The sequence below is a fragment of the Panicum hallii genome, chromosome 8 (assembly GCF_002211085.1).
Source record: "Panicum hallii strain FIL2 chromosome 8, PHallii_v3.1, whole genome shotgun sequence".
Taxonomy (NCBI): domain Eukaryota; kingdom Viridiplantae; phylum Streptophyta; class Magnoliopsida; order Poales; family Poaceae; genus Panicum; species Panicum hallii.
In genome coordinates this window covers 36,101,643-36,126,494 of record NC_038049.1, presented here as the reverse complement: position 1 = coordinate 36,126,494, position 24,852 = coordinate 36,101,643, and the positions used below count along the sequence as shown (strand labels likewise).

General features: G+C 43.1%; 1 protein-coding gene across 3 annotated transcripts; it reads left to right on the top strand.

The window, feature by feature from the left end:
• The first annotated feature begins 16,721 nt into the window (after positions 1-16,721).
• LOC112902270 (putative disease resistance RPP13-like protein 3) lies at positions 16,722-23,763 on the top strand. Of its 3 annotated transcripts, none has more exons than XM_025971253.1 (4): positions 16,722-18,058; positions 19,136-20,681; positions 22,556-22,831; positions 22,922-23,763. In XM_025971253.1, exons 1-4 carry the CDS (start codon positions 17,211-17,213, stop codon positions 23,051-23,053), a joined length of 2,802 nt encoding a protein of 933 aa, XP_025827038.1. In that variant the 5' UTR covers positions 16,722-17,210; the 3' UTR covers positions 23,054-23,763. The 3 variants fall into 3 exon arrangements, with proteins under 3 accessions (XP_025827038.1, XP_025827037.1, XP_025827036.1); XM_025971252.1 differs by having other exon boundaries at positions 18,677-20,681; positions 22,955-23,763; XM_025971251.1 differs by having other exon boundaries at positions 18,677-20,681.
• The last annotated feature ends 1,089 nt before the right edge of the window (positions 23,764-24,852 follow it).

The following is a 24,852-nucleotide window of genomic DNA, read 5'->3' as shown; positions in this document are numbered from 1 at the left end:
TTTGTATTACATAGATATATAGCAACTCCTAGTAGAACAGCGGATCAGTAAGTACTTGCTCTAATATTTTTTTTGATATCCCTATTTGAAAGGCGTTTCTACATACTCATCAAGAATAGGCTTTTGAAAAGGCTAGAAGTAAATGAACGTAATGGACAATTAGTTTCAGTATGTTATTATGCTTTGCCCTTACTATCCTCTATCATTGATTGAATTATCCCTGATGGCCTCTTTTTTCTGTACAGCCCAGCCAAAGGTGACGCCTAACCGAAACAGGGATCGTCCTACTTTTGTGTCATGCTTTTATGTTCATATGGATAGACTGCAACGGATGTGTGTTAATCTACTGCTAGGAGTGGGATTGAACGAAAGGCCGCCATCTTTTTGTGTTTGATCTGAAAGCAAGTAACACGTTTTCATCTGCTGCTACAAACACGCTGTCCAGCGCACTTGCTACTGTGACAGTGCTTGTATTTTGAGAACATAACGTCTTATATGCGCCCATATGAGCCCTCTTTTGTTGGTAGTATCAAAAAACTAATTTACTGTGTTGGTGCTTGCTTTTCAGTCAGTGCTCCGAACAGCCTTAAAGGTTGCAATGTAGTCCAAATATTGTTGTTGCCGCTTATGCATATGTAAATAGAAACTTATGATCGCCTTCTGATGTTTTTAGTCCGTTTTCTTCATGCCTATTGGACTTCGTAGTCACTGTAAGGCGTACGACTTCCAGTAATACTGCTGTAATATTCTGCTGCCTGACTGATATGTGCTCTGAATTTTTTTCTGATTGCTCGTGCAAATACAGAACTAATAATGTGCTGTTATTTGCTTTTTCTGGTCTTTTGGTGACCACCTTGAATTCTAATCATATCAACTCATGAAATGAAAACGGTCGTGAAGAATGCCGTTTAGACAGAAATCATTCCCTGAGGCAATGGTGAAGCTAGGCTTCTTTTTTATATACATTTATTTCTGTTCCTCACGTTATGTTGCGCTTGAGCAATTTAGTTGTCTCGAGTGCCATTGAAACACGCAGTGACGTAAATATTTAAACTAACAGCTTATATTTGATTTATAGGTACTACAAGTTGTCTTCTTAATGATAGGGCGCGCAAGGGACGCCTAAGGTTCTAGTATCCTTGGAAGTGTGTGTGGGGTGGTGTTAGGGGGGGGGTGGAGGGTTGGAACACTGCCTATGCCTTTTAATGGCATTGCCGGTCCCAAGCCTAGGAAAAGGAGGAGGGGCCCACCAAAAATAGGAGTTGATTTTCATATACATTGTTATATTAATATCCGCTTTGAGATTGATTATATTGTCGGTGCCAAAATAAAATCATGGGGGTGTATAGAGAGTTCGAACCCAGCAGTGCAATGCCCAAATATCTCAACGTTGAAGTGGAAAGATACAATGAAGTTGAAATAGACCATGCACGACAATAACAATAATTAGTGCATTGGCCCTCTCTTTCTTCCTACTTAAAGTTAAAGTTCAATACTCGCTTCTAGTTTTCTTAGTTCAATTTAACTAGAATGATAGTTTGTGTACTTTTGCAGGTTCTAGATATACTGGTTTCAACAAAATTTATCCTTAAGAGTTTATGGTGATTTTACAGAACTATCTATGTGCAAGTATTGTGTCTAGTAGATATGGCTCGAGCAATGTAATGCATTTCTTACAGTGATATGATAATTAGCTCCTTCAAATTTAACATGCCATAGTTTTCGAGACCGATGCCATGCTTTCTTACAGTGATTATGCTACATCTGGAGAGGTGCAGGAAGCGGACATCCTCCTGTATGGGAGTCATGTGCACGTACATGCCACCTGCACCTCCACCTCTGTAGTTGGAACTAGTCTGTTTTTTCCGGTCCATCCTCCCGGCCTCTTGGACTGCCTGCATGAACGCAAAACTAGTTTGCCCATTCGCCCATGATGCATATTAGCGTTACGGAGTAAATTAATTCGATTTTGGATATACAGGTTTGCTAGTGAGACCAATAATTTTTATCTAAGAGAGAAATGATGCCTGCATTTTTTTTCCACATGTTCTGTCAAATACCTTTGCTGTGAACTGATGGGAACGATACATGCCCTGAGAGTGACAGTCCATCTAGAATATTGTTTACTGATAGATATCCCTGACTCATTATAATTTACTAGTACTCCTGATTATTGTAGATGCCTTTGCGCTGCATTTTTGGGATCCGATTTCCAATCGCGCGCAGGAGTATACAATTTCATTTTCTGTCATCAAGCATAATTGTGTGGTTTCTGAACAAAAACATCTCAAGGAAAAGTGATCTGACGGCAAAGCAGCCCGGTGAACAGCGTACAGTCATCGGAACCAGCAGCTAAAGCCTCCTCCCAATCCAATCCTGGCAGGCGCAGAAGGTCGATCCTGGCGACCAAGTTGGATCAAGCACTATCCGCTTGCAGTTCCGGTGGCTGAGATGCAAAGCACCGGAAAAGAGGTTAATAAGCACTAGCGCGTCGGAGATGCAAAGCAAGCAGCAGAAAACAGTCTCTCCTGAACGGAGTACCTAGAGGGTTGAGGTGTGTTAGTATGAGAGGAGACTAGCTAGGAAGGAGGCTAGACACAGTGATGGCCATCAATTCGCACCATTATCCGGTCATCAATTATCTATTCTAATCACCAATTGCAACCTAATTATTACTCTCTTCAGTTACCTGGTATTAACCACCTTATAACTCCGAAGCACTAACTCGTGGACCTTTTAATTCTTAATTTATCATTCAAATAAATGAACCTTGCCCAAATATTCCAACAGTTATACTCATGTCATGATAGCTCTGAACTTGTGATTGAACTTTTCGTTATCCAAATGATGATAAAGTGTGAGTACACAAACAGTACTCGTACATAATCTGATTGAATGTGCATCTATTATGTGTGCAATGCATTCGTAACAATGCATGACATGCATACTAGGATGAACGGCGCGCTACGCCGCCCGTACCGAATATATATGTTTTTTAAACAAAGTATAGGCAATATATGTTGTGACAGTAGTTATGTGCTTTTACGTCGTTGTTGTCGGTCAAAACCCACCGGCGAGCAGCGACAGGCAACACGAGGAGCGGGAGGCTTCCGAGACTGCTGGTGGGTCCCGGTCTCTCGGTCAACGGCCCAGAAGTCCGGCACATGCCCTGGCTTGGTGAAGTGCTAGGCATGCCACCTGATCTGTACCTGACCAGGAAGGTATAGAAATTGTTCGTCAGCTATTTTTCTGCATGCACAGCCATATCAAACATTAGTCCGAGCCGTGGTCGGCTCTTACAACGACCCCGAGATCAGCTAAAGAAGCCGAGGGAATCATTGTACTAGATCGGACCTTCGGGTACCTTTTCAGAATCGGCTAAAAGAAGCCGATTGCCACGTTTAACAGATTGGATCTACTAATATATGAACTTTTGTACGAATCCGAAAGAAAAGATAAAAACATGCTCTGTAATTACTAAGCTGATCCAATTTACGACGGTAAAAGCTTTCACCGTATGACCGGAACATCCTACGCGTGGTTAAGCCTAACGAACATGAAAGATAACAATACGCTAACCTGAAGAGAGGCCTAAAAACCAACTTAACAAGTCGATTCCCAGAACAATCCCTCATCAGGTTACCATAAAGCACTAAACACGCAGCCGGAACATTCAACCCATTTGAAGGGCCTAATCATACAGATATTAACCAATTCCTTGTAACACAAAGAACCACCATAACAGATTAGATCTACTAAGCAATAACAGAGCAAGTCGCTGCCCTTGCACCTGAGATTACATACAAGAACAGCTAAACGATTACGAATAGCAAGCAAATATGGATTTACCATTCAAAACCAATGCAACATCATAATCGTTTAAGATAACTAGTGTTACTCGCCATCAAAAATGCTTCAGTACGAGAAACACAAGGATAAACAGATAAAAGCAACGCTGCTCCGACCATGCGGAACATGATCGGAGCAGCATGTCGATTACCTAGAGAAAGCCCTTGGGGAAGGGACGGTGATGCGTCGACAGTTTGTTGTGAATGCTTGATTGATTGATTCATTAAATCTCACGATACATATTTATAGTCCGGAGACTTGATCTTTTCTAACTAACTCTAGCTGATTACAATATAATCTCTAACTTACTATATTTAAACTATCCTTAGATACACGGCCATCCTGGCCCTTGACATGTTCGCACATAAGCCGATTTGCAGACCATTACGATGATTTCCTTCAGTCCATGTTGCTCTCGGCCCATCCCTTGGCCCAGTCAAATTATGACGATAACACATGCCCCCCTGGTTTTGGCAATGATAATTCTAAAACCATCGCCACTTCGACTTCTCAGGCTGGTGTACGCACATACCGCTCCCAATGCCATTGGACGCGGCCTTTCGACTTCCAAGGCCTGTACACGCGCGCTGCCTTCCAATGCCGTCGGACGCGACTTTTCGACTTCTTCCTCGAGAATCACGATAACGGCCATCAGCGAATTTATTTCCATTCATCTCCCCGTGCATTAGCCGCACTAGCACACTCTGCATCCCCTGACAATGGCTTCCTTTTCCTCTGTTTCCTCCAATTCCCCTTCGTCTTCTTCCATAATCTCCATCACTTCTCCTAACTCCAACACCTCTAGAGAGGCGACACCGGAGTTCGATCCAATAGCTTCGTATGAAGCTCTCGCTCCTCTGCATTGGGATGCAGGGGAGTGGGACTACAACACTTGGTCAGAGGACGATGAGCCTCTGACCGATGATGAAGACCTCCAGATTCTCCTTCATGGGGACCTGGACGAAGGCGACGACAATATTCCTGGGACGATGATTTCTTCTCTTTCTCAGAAGAAGATGCCGAGGACACTTCCACCGACAACGACTCAGCGGCAGGCGGGTTCCTGCACCGTGGATCGTTGACTTCAGAAGATGACGGGAACGCCAGCGACGACACCAGCGATGATGGAGGCAACAGCAACAGCACCGGCGGTAGCGATGACGGCAGCGACGATGACCCCAGCGCATCTCCCCTGTACAAGCGCCGCAAGACCTTAGGAACTTACTGGTGGTAGTTCGTAGGGTCTTCCGCCGTTGTGCGCGTAGCCGGTAGATCGGCTTCTTTTGTAATAATTTCTTGTGAATGAACTCTTTTGTTTCAGCGAGCCAATGTTTAAAAATCCAATCCTCTAACGTCCAATGGCATCGCATCGGCCTCTAAAATCCAATCCTCTAACGTCCGATGGCATCGCATCGGCCTCTTTCCTTGAATTGCCCAATCCAATCTCAAACTTTTCTTTATTCCAGATCAAAATCCCAAGAACTCGAATACCCTTCAAATGATCTCCGCCTTTATAACAAGTGTACCCCGCAGTCGACTTCTTTGCTTGTTGTTAAATCTCGATCCCCAATCAAGTCGAAAAATATAAGTACCCAGGAAACCCCGCAAAGGAGTTGAACCTGTTCTTTCAAGATCAAGAGACGCCTGCAACCAACCTTTCTGCTTTATATCGAAACCCAGGATTTGCAAGGCCCGATTATTGCTTCTAAAGTCGATGGCTTAACATCGGCTGTTCAACCTTCCGCTCTATGCACGGACCGGCGCTGCTTTTTCTTTACAGATCTGGTTTGCTCATCTCATTCCACCTTACAGCCTGATGTATTGCACCGGCTTCCAAAGTACCTGATAGATACTGACCTGCAGCCTAGTATACCACGAGGTGCCCGATCAGATCAACTCGATGTACCGCAAAGTACTCGATTATATCTTGCAGCCCAATGTGTCATATTGGCTTTCCTCGCAAAGTACCCTGATTGTATTGGTCCATAGCCTGATGCCTTACATCGGCTTCATTACTCATCTTCCCACATGCTCGGGAAATATTTCTTGAGATGTTGACCATTGACGGCCACCGGAAATTTAACTCCATCCAATTCTTCAAGCATGTATGCATTCCCTAGCAGAGCTTGATCAACTCTATAAGGCCCGTGCCAATTCGGAGACCATTTACCATATGCCGCATCCTTAGTCCCTAATGGTAACACCGCTTCCGACACTAAATCCCCAACTTGAAATTCTTTCGGTTTAACCTTATTGTTGTACGCGCGGGCTACCTTGGCCTTATTTTCCTTGATCTTTTCCAGTGACCAAAGCCTGAGTTCTGTAATGTCTTCCATATTTTTGCCCATTAGTGCTGCATATTCTTCAGCAGCCAACTCATTCTGAAACTCTATTCGTCTTGAACCGGCCGTAATTTCCCATGGCAATACGGCCTCCTGCCCATATACTAAATGATATGGTGAAGTTCTTGTTGCCCCATGGCATGAAACACGATAAGCCCATAATGCTTCTGATAATACTTCATGCCAACGCCGTGGATGTTCATCAATCTTCCTTTTAATCAACTTGATCAGGCTCTGATTAGACGCTTCGGCTTGTCCATTTGCTTGAGCGTAGTACGGAGATGACCTGATTAATTTAATCCCCATATCGGCAGTGAACTTTTTGAACTCATCAGATCTAAATACTGACCCTCCATCTGTTGTAATGGTCTGTGGGATCCCAAACCTATGAATAACATGTTCCTTGACGAAATTGATGACATCCCTAGATGTTACTGACTTCATAGGCACAGCCTCTACCCATTTGGTAAAATAATCTGTGATGGACAAAATAAACTAATGGCCTTTACTTGATGGAGGATTAATCTTACCGATCATGTCCATGCCCCAGCCCCTGAACGGCTAAGGTTTGATAATAGGGTTCATTGCCGACGCTGGTACTATTTGTATCATTCCAAACCTCTGACAGGCCTGGCATCCCTTATAATATTTGAAGCAATCTTCCAGCATATCAGGCCAATAATACCCCGAGCGCCTGATCAACCATTTCATCTTGTGGGCTGATTGATGAGTACTACACGTACCTTCATGGACTTCATGTAAAAGCCAATTGGACTCAATCGGCCCCAAGAACTTAAGTAGTAGCCCTTCTAGAGTCCTGTAGAACAAATCATCCCCCATCAGGACGTACTTCATGGCTCTGTAGCGTATTTTCTTAGGTGCCCCCCGAGCCGGATCCTTCAAGTAATTGAAGATATCGGCTCTCCAATCCCCTGATCCAGCAGGTTTATTGGAAAATCGGCTTCATCCGCCGTGCCCTTGTAACCTAAAGCCATCTGGGCAAGATCATTGGCCTCAGAATTTTGTGCCCTTGGTATCCAGTAGAAATTTATATATCTGAACTGGGCCATTAGCTCCTGGCATTGTCTCCACAAGGGAAACAACAACTCGCTCTCGCATCAGTATGTCTCCGTGAGCTGAGAGATAAACAGCTTCGAATCCCCAAAAACTTCTACTGCTTCTGCTCCAGCTTCGAGAAGTAACTCCATACCATTGTGCACTGCTTCATACTCGGCTAGATTATTGGTGCAAGGTGTTGGCAATCTGATTGAAAAGGAATATGTTGCCCCCCGAGGCGAGACGAGCAAGATACCTATGCCAGAACCATCTCCATAGGCCGACCCATCAAAAAATATTGCCCATGCGGATGGAAAGCGCCGCTATGTCTGAGCTGGTTCTTTCCGCAACGAGGTCAGCAAGCGCCTGCCCTTTGACTGCTTTCGCAGGCTGGTACCGGATATCGAATTCTGATAGAGCGAACATCCATTTACCGAGTCGGCCTTTCAACACCGGAGCCGACAGCATATGCTTGATAACATTTGATTTGCAGATGACAATTGTCTCGGCAGAAAGCAGGATGTGGCAGAGCTTCGTACAGGTAAAGAATAGACAAAGGCATAATTTCTCAATTTCAGGGTACCTTGTCTCTGCATCTAGCATCCTCCTGCTGAGATAAAAAACAACTCTCTCCTTGCCATCTTGCACTTGTACGATGACCGAAGCAATGGAAGTATCACCCACTGACAGATAAACATAAAATGGCTTACCCTGCTGGGGTGGGACTAACACAGGCGGCTTGGATAAATATTCTTTGATTTCTTCGAACACCTATTGTTGCTCTGCCCCCCAGCGGAACTCGTCATTGGCTTTAATTTTCACCAACTCCATAATGGCTCGATTCTTCCTGACAGATTGGAAATGAACCTCCTAACAAAATTTATCTTACCAATGAGTTGTTGGAGTTCCTTCTTTGTAGTAGGTGGCACCATTGTTTTTACAGCTTCTTGACTTTTTAGGCCGATCTCAATTCCCTGTTCATGAACCAGAAAACCCAGGAATTGACCGGTCGATACACCAAAGGCACACTTCTTAGGATTCATTCTAAGCCCGAACTTCCTAGTTCATTCCAGAACTCGCCGTAGATCTTCTAAATGTCTCTCAGCCGATGCAGATTTCACCACCACGTCATCAATATAAATCTCCACCAGCTTGCCGATCAAATCATGAAACATATAGTTCATGGCTCGTTGATATGTAGCACCAGCATTTTTGAGCCCAAAAGTCATGACCACGTATTCGAATAATCCCACTGCTCCTGGTACTCTGATTGCAGTCTTGTGAATATCTTCTGGAGCCATAAAAATCTGGTTATAACCAGCGTTGCCATCCATAAAACTCAACATCTTATGACCAGCAGCCGCATTTATCAATGTTTCCGCAACTGGCATCGGATACTCATCTTTTGATGTGGCTCTGTTAAGATCTCTGAAGTCTACACAAACTCTCCATCGGCCGTCCTTCTTCTGTACAAGCACAATACTGGAAATCCATTTAGCATACCTGCATGGCCTGATGAAGCCTGCTGTTATCATCTTTTCGACTTCTTTCTTGACTTCTTCCAGGACTTCGGCGTTCATTTGCCGTGCTCGTTGCTGGAACAGCCAAAATCCTGGCTTAAGAGGGAGTCGATGTTCAACAATACTTCTATCCAACCCGGGCATCTCTGTGTAATCCCAGGCAAAACAATCCGTATATTCTCTCAGCAGTATTATCATCGCCTCTCTCAACTCTGGATTTAACTTTTTGCTGATAAATGTTGACCGTGGCTTATCCCCAGGACCAATATCGACTTCTTCTAGCTCGTCAGCAGATATAAACCCGTATCCTAGCTTCCCTTCATCCATCAAGTTGATACTGCAAATAAACAAAGAATATGAAGCAGAAGGATTTGGCCGATCGCAGGGATCGGCCGACTTGTTCTTTGCATTAATATGTATTATCTTACAATCACATGGCCGGCTGCTCGAGCAGGCCTCTTTGCGATCATTATAACAACGTAACATGGATGACAAAAATAACTCGATTCTATTTTTTGGGGGCCGATCGCAGGGATGGGCCTCTCCTGTTATTTTCCCCTCTACTCCGTAAGGCCAGTGGATAAGACCAGCCTCACCCCATTTTTTGTAGCTTCCACGCGGTCGCAGCCCTCCAAGCTGATTCCTAAGATTGGCTCCTAGTCCTCTGCATCCCAGACACTCATGGCGGCGTGCGAAACTTCAACAGAATTGTCTGCGTGGACCACCTCTACTTCATCTCCATCCCATTGGATCAGACACTGGTGCATTGTAGAAGGGATACAGCAGTTGGTATGGATCTAATCTCTCCCAAGCAGAATGGTGTATGAGCCCTTGCTGTTGACCACAAAAAACGACGTAGGAACGGTTTTACCTCCTACCGTCAGATCCACGCTGAGGACTCCTTGCGCCTCTGAAGTTTGTCCGTTGAAATCACTTAGCGTGATGTTGGTTTTGATCAAGTCCCCAACAGAATGCCCCAACTTGCGCAGCACTGAATACGGCATTATATTAACCGCTGCTCCTATATCGACTAGCATCCTGCTAACAGGCTGGCCGTTTATGTACCCCTTGAGATATAACGCCTTCAAGTGCCTGTAATTCTTTTCTCGGGGCTTCTCGAAAATGACTGGTCGTAGCCCCAAGTCAAGCTGAGCCACTGGCACCTCCTCATGTCTTGGTGCATGAAACTCTGTAGAGAGAACAAACACCATGTGTGCATCAGCCGATGTCTTCACATCGGCTTTCGACTTCTTGGGTCGCCATACCTTCTTGGAAGAACTCTCTGTTTCCGGAGGGTTGTGAACCTTTTCCGCCAAATCTGGCCGCGCCTTCCTTAATGTTTCTAAGTATTGGGCCTCGGCTTCTTCCAGGCTGCTCAGCCGCTGTACCCTTCGCTTCTAGGACCGGTTGAGCCCATCAGGACACCAGCGTGGTCGGTGATATTTGTCCTCCTCATCTTCTGAATTTCCCGCTGTATGTATCGACTTGTCTTGTTCATGGCGGGGTTGCCCTGGTCCCGAACGCTAAAAAACTGAGGCGCTTCTCGTATCTTGCTTCTCAGAATTGCATTCTGGGCAATCCTCAAGGGTAGGTAGTCTTTTCATACCAGAATCCCAGCAATATTTGAAGAACGGGCAATGCCAATGATCTCGTGTATCCTCTCGCTTCCTGAGGCGTTTCCCAGTGCGTTGCTCGTACTCTTCTTCCTCAGTCTCGCGTTGGAGACGCTATTGATACTGATACTGGTATTTTCTCAGAAGATGAGAGGAAACCGGTCGTTGATTCCTGACATGCCTGACCCTTTCTTCGGTGATATAATCTCTTTCTTCTTTTTGGGGCCGATCGTGGGAATCGGCCTCTTGCCTCCTTGTATGCTGACGTGATGCATGCCCTACCATGTTGATACCGAGCGTAAAATCTAGCTGGCGATGCGTTGATCGGTCGTACCCTTCTACCATTTTTACGTTCGAGAATGGTTGAGTATCGACCTTCATGGCGTACTGTCCCAAAATTAATCGGCCTTGCTCAATGGCCGATTGTATTTGTCACCGGAGTTCCTTGTGGTCATTGGTGCCGTGAGTGAAAGAGTTATGCCACTTGCAGTATGACCTTCCCTGGAGCTCCTGGGCTGTTGGGATCTTGAAACCTTCAGGAAACTTCAACTGCTTCTCCTTCAGAAGTCGAATATCTGTTCGACTTTGCTCACATCAAAATCAAATCCTTTTAAAGGACCCTGTTGTTTCACCCACTTGCAGGGCACAGGCTTTGCCCCCCGTGCCCACTCCACAACTGCAATCTCTTGGTCATCCTCAGAGTCTTCGGAGTCTTCAGTGTCAACCATTACTACTTGATGTTTGAACTTGTCTTGGTATAATTCTGGGTGACGTTGCTCATATATTGTCATTTTCTGCACCAGATGAGCCAAAGAGTTGAACTCCAGCTGGAAAACCAGATCTCTGATCGGCTTTACCAATCCCAAAGTCGCCAATTCAACTACCTCCTTCTCTGAAATTCGAATCGAGTAGCATCGATTCTTGACTTCCCTGAAACGCTGGATGTACTCCGCCACTGTTTCTCCTTGCTTATGGCTGACCCGTGCCAAATCAGCAATCCCAGCCTCTGCAGCTTCTGAATGATACTGTACATGGAATTGTTCTTCTAGCTGCTTCCAGGTGCAGATAGAATTAGGGCCCAATGATGTGTACCATCCAAAAGCTGGCCCTGTGAGAGACAGCGAGAAGAACCTTACTCGCAATGGATCCGACATTGAAATCATCCCCAGCTGCGCTAGATATCGGCTTACGTGTTCTATGGAGCTGGATCCTTTTGCTCCGCTGAATTTGGTGAACTCAGGTGGCCGATACTTGGGCGACAGAGGAATCAGGTCGTAGTCACTTGGATACGGCTTGGTGTAGCCGATCGCTCGCCTTCTTGGGAGAATGCCAAATTGATCCCTCAAAATGGCACTAATTTGATCCACTGTATGAACTCCTGGGGCCGAGTGCGTACCTTCATGACTCGGCCCTGTTGCATATGTAGCCAGCCATGCCTGTTTATCGGCATCGACTGCAGATGTTCCTCCAGTTGCTCTCTGCGAGGGTTGCGCCGGGTTACCACCATCTGGTATGTACGCGCAAACATATCCATGCGGAACCTTCTTGGGGGTTCGCTGAAGAATTGGTGATCAGCAGGGTCACCTCCCACCTTGTATATAACATATGCTGGAGAATTCCGTTGCTCTAGGGCAGCAAATGCGTAAGGCATTGGTGGTCTGGATTGAGAAGCAACTCCCCTCTGTGACTCCCTAATGCAGGTTCTGTTGGAGAGTACTGGTGTTTCATAATTTCCTGTACCACGCGCACTGCAACGCGCTCGAGGGTGTTCACCAAACTCTCAGAGTGTCGATGTAATGAGTGAGCTACCATGTAGTTGACTTCCTGGCGGAGAGCTCGCGTACGTTCTTCTGTAGGAGTAGACAGATCCACTTCATCGAGTGCCCCTTCAGATGAAAATCCCTTCCATCTGATGCCGTGGTATGAGTTCTTTCGAACGAGCCGATGAGATCGGCTTCAAAAGCAGCTTTTATCTCATTGTACCTCTGCTTGTGTTCTTCGGACAACTCCTCAAAGGTAATCGGGTTCTCGTCCGGCATCTTGACAACGGAAGTCGATGAAGCCGAAGAAGATGATGCAGCCGATTGTAGTCGATGTAGTCGAAGTAGTCACTGGAGTAGTCGATGTAGTCAACGCAGTAGTCGATGTAATCGGTGAAGTGAATGAAGTAGTCGATGAGGTCCCACCGGGCGTGCCAGAATGTGTTGTCGGTCAAAACCCACCGGCAAGCAGCGACAGGCAACACGAGGAGCCGGGAGGCTTCCGAGACTGCTGGTGGGTCCTGGTCCCTCGGTCAACGGCCCAGAAGTCCGGCATACGCCCTGGCTTGGTGAAGTGCTAGGTGTGCCACCTGACCTATACCTGACCAGGAAGGTGTAGAAATTGTTCGTCAGCTATTTTCCTGCATGCATAGCCATATCAAACATTAGTCCGAGCCGTGGTCGACTCTTACAACGACCCCGAGATCAGCTAAAGAAGCCGAGGGAATCATTGTACTAGATCGGACCTTCGGGTACCTTTTCAGAATCGGCTAAAAGAAGCCGATTGCCACGTTTAACAGATCGGATCTACTAATATATGAACTTTTGTACGAATCCGATAGAAAAGATAAAAACATGCTCTGTAATTACCAAGCCGATCCAATTTACGACGGTAAAAGCTTTCATCGTATGACCGGAACATCCTACGTGTGGTTAAGCCTAACGAACATGAAAGATAACAATACGCTAACCCGAAGAGAGGCCTAAAAACCAACTTAACAAGTCGATTCTCGGAACAATCCCTCGTCAGGTTACCATAAAGCACCAAACACGCAGCCGGAACATTCAACCCGTTTGAAGGGCCTAATCATACAGATATTAAACCAATTCCTTGTAACACAAAGAACCACCATAACAGATTAGATCTACTAAGCAATAACAGAGCAAGGCGCTGCCCTTGCACCTGAGATTACATACAATAACAGCTAAACGATTATGAACAGCAAGCAAACATGGATTTACCATTCAAAACCAATGCAACATCATAATCGTTTAAGATAACTAGTGTTACTCGCTATCAAAAACGCTTCAGTACGAGGAACACAAGGATAAACAGATAAAAGCAACGCTGCTCCGACCATGCGGAACATGATCGGAGGAGCATGTCGATTACCTGGAGAAAGCCCTTGGGGAAGGGATGGCGATGCGCCGAGAGTTTGCTGTGAATGCTTGATTGATTGATTCATTGAATCTCACGATACATATTTATAGTCCGGAGACTTGATCTTTTCTAACTAACCCTAACTGATTACAATACAATCTCTAACTTACTATATTTAAACTATCCGTAGATACACGGCCATCCTGACCCTTGACACGTTCGCACATAAGCGAATTTGCAGACCATTACGATGATTTCCTTCAGCCCATATTGCTCTCGGCCCATCCCTTGGCCCAGTCAAATTATGGCGATAACAGTCGTTTCATTCTATTTGGGCTGATCTGCACTTACCGAACCACCAAGTGAGTTGGCTCGTTTCACTATTACACATGTTGGCTCAGCTTGACCCCTGGAAGAAATTAAGAATGGAAAGGGGAATGTGTTATTTTTACATTGTTATAGAATTCTTAAAATAGTACTGATATGAAATACATTCAAGCTGGGGTGACTCTAGCGACACCCTTGAATTTGACCTCCTCTCGCCTCTGCTGGTTGTTGCAATCATGTGGACACTTCACCGTACACCCGCCTACAACGCGAGCTATAGGGTGTGGGTGCTGCCTTGCCTTCTTCAAGAGATGTCATGGTCAACGCCGGCATGAGACGAAGGAGGATGCCCGCGAAGTTGAGTGGGACGGCAGGCTTGGAGGCTGGTGATCGCACAGGAGGAAGAAGAGTCAGACTCAATGTTCGCGTAAAAGGCCATTTAAACGGCGTCGAAATATTATTGTTAGTCTAAACGGTAAACATGCTAAACGGTTGGTCACTTATCATTTACTCCCTCCATTTTAAATTACAATTCATTTTGCCTTTTGTTAGATATATGGTTTTCTATATATTTATACATAGTGTACATCTAGATGCCTAGCAAGACATATGGATCTAGAAAATTTAAAATGAATTATAACTTGAGACGGAAGTAGTAGCTATTTATTCGGATTAAATGACCATTTAAACGGGTTACACGATCACTAAACGGGATAAACGGTTGATTAAATTGATACAGCTAGCCACTGTGCAACGTTTACATGACGTCTAAGCTGGCTAAACTGTCGTGTAAGGTGCTAAACGATAAATAGAGGTAAATGTATTATTTAGACTGTAAACGGTGTATTAACTATTAAATGATTGACCGTAAACGGCAACAGATCAGAATTAAATGTTATTAGGTGGGCTACGTGACCGTTTGACACACTGTTTAGTTAAATAAATATAAATCCACTTGCATTCTTATATATGTATATATTTATACATAATTATTTACATGAATAAATATTTATATTGATTTCATGCATGCATAAATATATATACTTAATTTTTATATACATAAATACATATATTTGTTAAAGTACTTATTTTTGCAATCATGAACATGCATATTTGATGATATGATATAAAATAGTTAAACCTGTTTAATTTTGTTTAAATACCATTTAAACCGTCTAAACGCTAAATAAAAAGTTACCGACCGTTAAGCACCAGTGTTTAAGATAAACAATGACGAGAGTAAATTTATTTGCGAGGCAAGGATGACCGTGGTCATGCGTCGAGGAAGCAGAGCCGGGATTTGAATTCCCAATCCCAGCGAGTGATGCACACACGGTGGCAGACGTGTTTAATTTTTTCACGGGACACCAAGGTCACCCATGCTCACAAAAATTGGGGCAAGGCTGGCGGCAGGCAGGGCACGCGACATGCAACAAACAGCAGATGGATGCCCCGGCTGGCCTCCTTTTTCTTTGGGGATAAGAAGGTACTTATATAGTACTCATGGATCTAATGGACATATACTTGTTTCTAGATTCAAAAATATACTATTACTAGGTTTCTATTTTTTAATCAAATGAGGAGATTGCTGACGCAAGGATTTAGAACTCAAAAAGCTTAAAGCCTGTTTGATCGGGGAATTAAACTTTACTTCCGTCACATTAGATATTTGGACACCAATTAGAAGTATTAAATATAGGTTAATTTCAAAACTAATTGCATAAATGAAAACCAATTCACTAGATGAATCTATTATATCTAATTAATCTATTATTAGCACATGTACTGTAGCTAAATCATATACTAATTAGGCTTAACTAGCCTATTAACCCGTGCTGCTAGATGGGCTAATCTGAATTAATATAAAAATAAAGCTTATAGCTAATAATTATATTTATCTATCTCGTGCTCTCTTTTATCTCTTAAATATTCTAACGCATAGTCTAAAATACATATTTATCATTCTCTAGTTACAATAAATTTTATTTTGCATCACACACCTCCATGTCTGTTTGTTATATATTTCATTGAACCATTTATTTGTGAATTCATATTCTTATCTCTTCCGTCATACGTGAATACATGGTGTAATATTTTTATATAACAATAACACAAATAATATATTAATAATGATAGAAATAGTAATTTAGAATTTATATTAGTACACTTTAATATTTTGTTATAATTATATAATTTATATTAAGATTTAGGGGTTACTTTAACTTTTAATAATAATATAATTAGATAATTTATATACAAATTTAGAGGATTATTTGCATTATTTTTATAATGGCATAAGTGGATAATTTACACGAAGACTAGGGATTACTTTAGATTTTTTAAATGGTAGAGATGAGTAATTTAGATACATATTTAGAGGGTTATTTTAGTCTGTTTTCAAAATGACAGAGGTGGTTTATTAGAAAAGATAATAGATTTAGTTGACTATTATGATTAGAGTTGTCAGATTGATAGCTGGATATTTCTAATTTTTATGAGAGTTTCTAGAATTTCTATATTTTTTAAGTGTTCAACTAGAATTCTAGGTGGTTTCACGTGTCACATGGAGCTTTCAAAAGAAGTCTCTCCAATTAGTAATAGTAATAGTAAGATAGATTCGTTTGTATTTATATAATTAGTTTTATAATTAATCTATATTTAATACTTCTAATTAGTGATAGGGATTAAAGTTTAATCCAGATATCAAACGCCACGAACGTGTTTGTGTTTTACCGAGAACTGTCGCAAATAAATACATTTTTATAATTTTTCCCCACTGCTCAGTATGCAGCTGGTCCCTCACGGCCCTCCAAGTCAACGGTCCATTCCCCAGTCTACATCTTCGTTTCCCACCACAGCCCTTGGGCAATCTTGTCCACATCGTTCCTCCTTATCAACACGCTACCGCAGTCAGTCAACCTCCCACCTCGATCTAGTTCCACTGCACCGCAGCCGGCCGCCGGTCAGCTCCACGGCCGTCGTCCTTCTCACTTCTTGCAGCTGAGCCACCCTCCACACCGTCACAGCCGCGCGCTGTCACCTCTCCTCCCTCAGCACCACCACTAGTCACTTCACTACCCCCCATAGCTCCGGCCGCAAGGTTCCTCTGGTTCCCGTTTGGCCACTACTCCTGATGGTCGATCCCAGCAAGCACAGCTCGGATCTGGCTGGCCCTGAGCCTCTGGCGTTCAGTTCCAACCCGATCTAAGCTGTTCCTGCCGGATCTTGGCCGCCTTCGCTAGCACCACTGTGCAGTGGTTGCTCGGCAAGTCGGCATCTCGCCACTGCAGCCGCCGTCACCACCAGCTTTGGTGGTAGTCTCGTCGATAAGGCTAGCTGCCTGGGAGTGAATCAGGGTAATCATGGAGTTCGCCACGAAACCGATGATGGAGTTCGCCTGGAGGTCAATGGGCACCCTCCTCCCCAAGCTGGTCCGGCTCCTGAAGGAGGAGTACCACCTGCAGAAGAGCGTCAAGGATGGGATCAAGTTCCTCATCTCCGAGCTCGAGAGCATGCAGGCTGCCCTCGAGAAGGTGTCCGACGTGCCGGCCGACCAGCTCGACAAGCAGGTGATGCTTTGGGCCAGAGACGTCCGGGAGATGTCCTACGACATCGAGGACAGCGTCGACACCTTCCTGGTGCGCGTGGATGGCAAGAAGCCAGCTAGGCCGCTCAGCATCAAGGGGATTATAGACAAGGGCCTCAATTCACTGGCCAAGATCAAGTCCCGGCACAAGATAGCCGCCGACATCAAAGAGATCATGGGGCATGTCCGGGAGGCGAAGGAGCGGCGTTACAGGTACAATGTTGATGGTGTTGTTGCAAAGCCTCCAGCAACGTCCATTGATCCTCGCTTATCCGCTCTGTTCAAGAAAGTGACCGAGCTCGTTGGCATTGGGAAGACAAGGGATGAGCTAATAAGGATGCTATCTGAAGGAGATGATGGGTCCAAGAAAAAGCTCAGGGTTGTCTCTGTCGTTGGAATCGGGGGATTAGGCAAGACAACTCTTGCCAAAACAGTGTATGACAAGCTTAAAGTGGAGTTTGAATGTTCAGCTTTTGTTTCTGTGAGTCATAGCCCTGACATGAAGAAAATCTTCAAGGACATTCTCCTTGAGCTAGACAAGGACAAATACGATAATATTCATAACACAGCAAAGGATGAAAAGCAGCTCATTGATATCCTCCGTGAATTCCTCGGCAACAAGAGGTACACATCAGTACATCACCCACATAATACTAATAATCAGATGAACATTCATTGGTTTTGCACTTTCTCTACATACTTTCCTCTTTGCAGCAGTCTCAGTATGTTATTTCCGAAAATTTGCTTTCTGCCACTTATATGTATGCCCATTTATGCTATAACTTCTCAGTGATATCTAAATGAATTTGTAAATAAAATAAGTTCAGGAAGGCTCAGCACATTATCATTTCAAGTAAACATTCAAGTGAACATAAATTTTGATTTTGCAATGGTACTTGATTCCTGAAGATCTTATGATAATTCTTTATAAGTTAAAATAAGTTGCCACAGGTTCCCCAAAACAATATTTTTTTAAGCAGATGCATTTCTTTTTAAAATGTTCAAATGACTCACTGTCAGTCCATGGAGTGTTGATATCTAATTCATCAAATTAATCAATCTTGTTAGTGTCTCGATACAGAAGAGGGATAAAAAAGAAAACAAAACTCAATAAAGAAGCTTGACTACTCCTCTGTCCACTTGCAGTGTACCTTGTTGTTATCCATGATTTATGGGATAGGTGTTGATAACACGTCTACAGTTAGTTTTAATACTTTCATCTGTTGCATGCTACATGAATAGGTACCTCATTGTTATCGATGACATATGGGATACACAATCCTTAGAGACAATTAGACTGGCTCTCGAGCGGAATAGTTGTGGAAGCAGGATAATCACAACTACTCGTAAATTTGAAGTTGCCACAGAAGCTGGTGATGTCTACCATCTAGAGCCACTTTCGTACAGTAACTCCAAAAAATTATTTTATACAAGGATATTTGGTGGTGAAGGAAAATGCAATGAAAATAAACCTGATGAGGTGTTGGATAAAATTTTGAAGAAATGTGGTGGTGTACCATTAGCTATAATTACAATGGCTAGTTTGCTGGCTGGTAAACCCACAGAGGAGTGGTCTGAGGTCTATACTTCTATTGGTTTCAGCCGTAAAGATAACTGGCATGCAGAAAATACTATGAGGATATTGTCTTTTAGCTACTACGATATGCCTTCTCACCTAAGGACTTGTTTATTGTATTTAAGTGCTTTTCCAGAAGACTACGTGATCGATAAGAATGAATTGATATGGAAGTGGATCGCTGAAGGTTTTATTCAGAGGGAACAAGGAGTTGGGTTATTTGAGCTTGGAGAGAGATACTTCAATGATCTCATAAACAGAAGCTTGATACAACCATTGGGGACTGGGGACTATGGCACTGTAAATGGTTGTTGTCTTCATGATATGATGCTTGGACTAATCCGTTCTTTGTCGCATGAGGAGAACTTTGTTACTATATTGCACAAAGGGCAGGATGACACAATAGTACAAAGTAGTACACGAAGGCTATCCCACCACAAAAGAACTGTGAATCACAATTCTGAGTCTCAGATGTACTTGACACATGTCAGGTCATTCTCCGCATTTTTGTGTGATATTGAAAAGATGGTACCACTTTCAAACTTCCAAGTTTTACGCGTATTAGCCTTGGAAGAGTGTCGATTTATGGAAGGTTACCGTCTCACTCATCTTGGGGAGCTCCTTCACTTGAGGTACCTTGGACTAGCATATACACCGATATCTGAGATCCCAAAAGAAATAGAAGCACTTCAATTTCTGCAGACACTAGAATTGGCAGGCACTGGCATTAAAGAATTGCCATCCAGCATTGGCTTTTTGACACAAATGGTGTGCCTGCATGGTGATCGTTCCACAACAAGAATACCAGGAGATGGGATCATTGGCAAGATGACATCCCTGGAGGAGCTGTGGGTACGCCCTGCCGCTAACAATGACAATAACAAGTCTGCAAAGCAATTTGTGAAAGAGCTTGGGAACCTGAAGGAATTGAGGGTACTTGATACCGTTATTGATGGGCTGGATGAGAGTATGGAGGAAGCTTTACTCGAGTCTCTACGTTATCTAAGGAAGCTCCGGTATCTGGAGATCAGTGGTCGACGATGGGGAAAGTCTTTGAGATTGGAGGCTCCTGGTTTCATACTCCCTCGGAGTCTGCAACATCTGTGGTTGTCAGGTTTAAGGTTCTCCAACCTGCCTACATGGATAAACTCCTCTCTTCTTCCAAACCTCTGTGTGTTGTGTGTGGTTGTCGACTCTATGGACTATCGGGACATGAGAATCATTGGGAAATTGCCAAAGCTCCACTACCTCCATCTGTACACAGAGTCGACATTTGTTGTATATGGTGGTGATGGCTACTTCCAGAAGCTTAAGTATTGCAAGTTGGGCACAGGTGTTACTGCCATGTTTAGAGAAGATAAGTCTGGAGTACCAGTCATGCCAAGCCTCGAAGTCCTTGACTTCAGTATCTCTATTCGGCGCTTGATGGATTTCTGTTTTTATCATGGTCAGGGGATAAAATTCTTACCTGTGTTGGTTGGGTTGCATTTCATCCCTTCATTGCTAGAGGTGAAAGTTACAATCTCATGTCAGGATGCTTTGCCTCGAGAGGTGGATGACACAGAGAAAGTTCTGAGAAACACAGCCTTCAAGCATCCTAAATGGCCCTACCTTGAAGTGGAAAAATTCGGCAAAGATAAAATGATCACGTCTGTTGAAGACCAATCCTGGGTGAGTTCGTGATTTCTTTTCACTTGTACTACAATATTTTTATAGTTTCGCACTCACCTTATGAAGAGGCTGCAAACATCATCTTTTCTAAAAAATATAGTTTACTACTCTTGATCCCTATTGTTTCATACTTTTTAACTTGGATTCCCGGAGTGCGTACATTTTAAGTTTGTAACCACAATATATTGAAAGTAGTAATGTGTGATTGTCCAGATGGCAAGTAATTCATCACTTTGTGGTTAAAATATTTTCGTAAACTAAGGGTTGCTACAACTAATTCAATTTAATCTGTAAGGATCAACTAGACTTGAACATGAACACCACATCCTCATTCAAGAATAGAAACAACAGAAATGACTGGTGCTAGTACAGGCCATTGGCCTACATATTCAAGTCACCCTGCCTGCTTGATGCAATGATGTTCATGTTGGTACATCATTGTGTTATCGTGTCCTTGCTTGCTAGCAACTGATGGCCAATGGTGGCTCATCGCACGCTAGCCCTGATCGGTAGGGTATAGGTGACTTGAGACCAAACCAACAGGAAGAGTTTCCCACCAATCAAGGGCCTAAAATAATTAGTCCAACTACCTTTTTTGACAGCAATTAGAAGAGTTCAACTTTAAGAAGGGCCACTACTCTAGATTCTACTAACACTAGCTAATATCCATGGACCTGAAAATTTTCCAGAACTTCCGGTTTTACGACAGTAAAAGTTAATATTTTTAGTACGTAGAACGTAGTGTTTAACTGAATTTAGTGTTAAAAGGGCAATATTTTTCATGCCAAGTACAACAAATATTGATTTTGCATTCAATTGTTGGTGAGCCTAAAATGCTTTTCAAAATATGTGCATCGAATCCCCATGTTGGTAATGAAACTTAGATGGCGGATGATGGCCATATAGATAACAGGAATCAAGTCCGTTACCAGAGCTGGGTTACTAATGATGACTCGGTATAGGTTACGGACAAATTCTTGTGAACTGTAAGGAGTCATTGGTAATGGGCAATAAATAATGAATGTTACAAGTGTGGCATCACGAGTGTCCCACATGAAGTTTTAGGTAACAAGTAAAGAATGTTGCCTATTACCTATAATTGGGAAAAATGTAACAAACTTCATTCTTCAACCTTTACCTATAATTGGGAAGTTTAATACTTTTTTGAGAGAAATTGGGAAGTTTAATAACGAAGTGCTGTTATGAGCTAATGCTAACTAAGATGGGATATGGGGTCGAATATATCTTAAAAGCTGTTAGCAAGACCTAGTTGGGCAGGCCATATGGGCCTTGGGTGACTTGCCTCCGTGTGCCTCCCCTTGGGTTACACACATGATTTTCTACAAGGCACTAACCTCCATTCATTGGCTTTACTTTTATAAGCCAAACCCTAGGACATCCTTACCCTATATATGTGTATATGCTTTACACGCCATAATTAATCTATTATTCCTGAGCCATACTTTCTTTCATGGTATCACGAGTTCGGGTTAACACCATGATTCCCCTTCCGCTGCCCTAGCACGCCATTCTTGGTTGCGCACCCTGGGTGTACAGGCTTCCCTCTGTCGCTGCTTTCAGAAGTGACTGAATAAGATCTATACTAAACAACCCTAACGACCATGTAATCATCCAGAACTGCGGTACTATGGTCCTAAGGCCATATCTCAAAATTATATTAGCACAAGGCTGTTTCCATTTGGAAATTAATTATAATACTTTTCAACAATAATAAGAAATTTTATCATACTTAGAAAAATAGTTTTGCATCGGTGAAACATTTTACTTCTCGTGTTTGAATAGTATATCCAAATCCCACAGCTATTGCAAATACCAAATTGCAGGGCATGTACTCATTTCAATTTTCTTCTCAGGCTATGATGGACTTCCGTGACGTAATTGATTACCATGTCCATGTACGGGAATTAAATGATATTGGATCTGCATTGGACTTTACAAGTTTGGGAAATTTCCCTATTCTTGAGAAAGTCAATGCTTCTATCAACTGTGAGGATGCTACAGCTGATGAGGTGGAGAGAGTGGAGGCTGCGATGCGGGACGCAGTTGAAGCTCATCCGAACCATCCGGTGCTTCAAGTGGAAAGGCATGGTGCAGAAAAAATGAAAGTATCAAATCAGAAAGGCCAAAAGGTACGGGGATGTTCATCTTTCTCCAATCTTATGTAGTCTAATTATGCAGTTATAGTATGAACTACTTATGGTTGTTTTTTACGATTGAAGCCGGTGGATCACAAATTCGTGATGCTGCCACAGAAAATGAGGATGATCTTACCACCTCCAACGACACCACCAACATCAGTCATTATTGCGAACGAAGAAAAAGAAGAAATGGTGGAGAATTCCATGGCTTAATATGAGATTTTGGATCAGTTCCATGTGATTCAAAGCATCAATTCGTGCATGTAGGTATGAGCAATATGCTCATAGCATTTTGTTTCTTTTTGGGAATATGCAGACACATGAGGTCTATATATGCGACTTACTGCATGTAACAAATTATATTGCCATGAGTCTCGAGTCAGGTCACGACATTTTTTTAAAACTAGTGTGAGATACAGCAGTTTTTGCCCGTTGCAAGGCATATAAGATGGCGTGGAAATTATGGTTATGTTCTACCTCAATTGCAGTCAGAGAACACTGAGACTCTCTCTTGTTGCTTCATTTGAGTACAAAGCAACTCTCAACACTGCTGTTTTTGACTTTCTCAATTGCAGTTTTTGCCCGTTGCAAGGCATATAAGATGGCGTGGAAATTATGGTTATCTTCTACCTCAATTGCAGTCAGAGAACACTGAGACTTTCTCTTGTTGCTTCATTTGAGTACAAAGCAACTCTCTCAACACTGCTGTGATGCTTAATGAGTTAATGCAACTATTACACAGCGTAGAGTTAGGAGGATTCTGTTTCTGCATAGTTTTACTCTGCTTCTGCTATCAAGCAAAACCAAGTGCAGGATTGACATGGCATGGATGGGTGCTGGTAATGCTCTGCCACCTGGCAGTAGTTTATAGAATAGTCAGTTGTTTGAAATTTCTGATATCAATCTACAAATATTTTGTTAAATGCTTAACAGCACTATTGCCTAAAAGTTAATGTGACGTTTCATCTGATATCAATCTGATATCAATGTTAGGTACTCCATCTGTCCTAGTCATTTGGCTTTTCTAGTTTCATAGTCTTTGCTATGCACCAAGATATAAATATATACGTAGATGTATAGAAAAACTATGTATCTAAAAAGCTAAAACGACTAATAATTTAGTACGGAGAGAGTAGTGTTTAGCATGCCTGTCGACATAATTAAAGCTAGAGACAATCTCAGTTTGGTAGTGGACTTGACCTCACTTGTCAGTTTTCACTTACAGTGCAATTTGGTAAAGAAGGAAACTCGTTCAATAGAATTACTGAGTGTGGTTACCATGAATAACTTATGTAGTTGTAGAAAGTTCACTCGTTACTATTATTGTTTGATGAATAGAAGCTTTCTAGTGCCCATATGTTGACCAACTTTCATTTTGGAACACGCTGTCAGTCTTTTTAGTGCTTTGCCTACAAGAACATCCAAGGACTACATAGTGAACCATATATACCGAACCACGCATTCTGCATAGAATGGTAGCCATGGATAGTGGATCCTAACTATCCTCGAGGTTTCTTCTCCTCCTTGCTGATTCCACAATTCCAGTTGAATGCTCAGCAACCTGAATGATCTGAATGCATTTATAACTGCATCTTCAGCAATACCGGCACACGGCAAACAGTAGGAGACGACGCAGAGGAAACAGAGATGCATGATGAGGAGGTATCACCTAGTGGCCAAGATGAACAGGTATCACTTAGTGCTTGCCTCTTGGGTCTTGTCCCATTCCTAATTCCAGCAGTACGATCATGCTGCCACACCCACACAGAATAAGGAGAATACCGCGGCCCCAGCCTCTGCCAGTGCATCAGCAGATTCTTCTGCAGCAGCCGCAGCAGTGACATTCTCCCCGTTTTGTTTCGTGACAACATGATTGGCCAGCTGGAATCGTGAAAATGACGGCAAATGGCAAGAAGAATTAGCTTCTAATCAAAGCTGCGTGATAGCTGCCACGAGGAGAAATAGTAAAAGTAGTATTAGCTAGTATTGAGAATAAGAAGATGATTATGTCC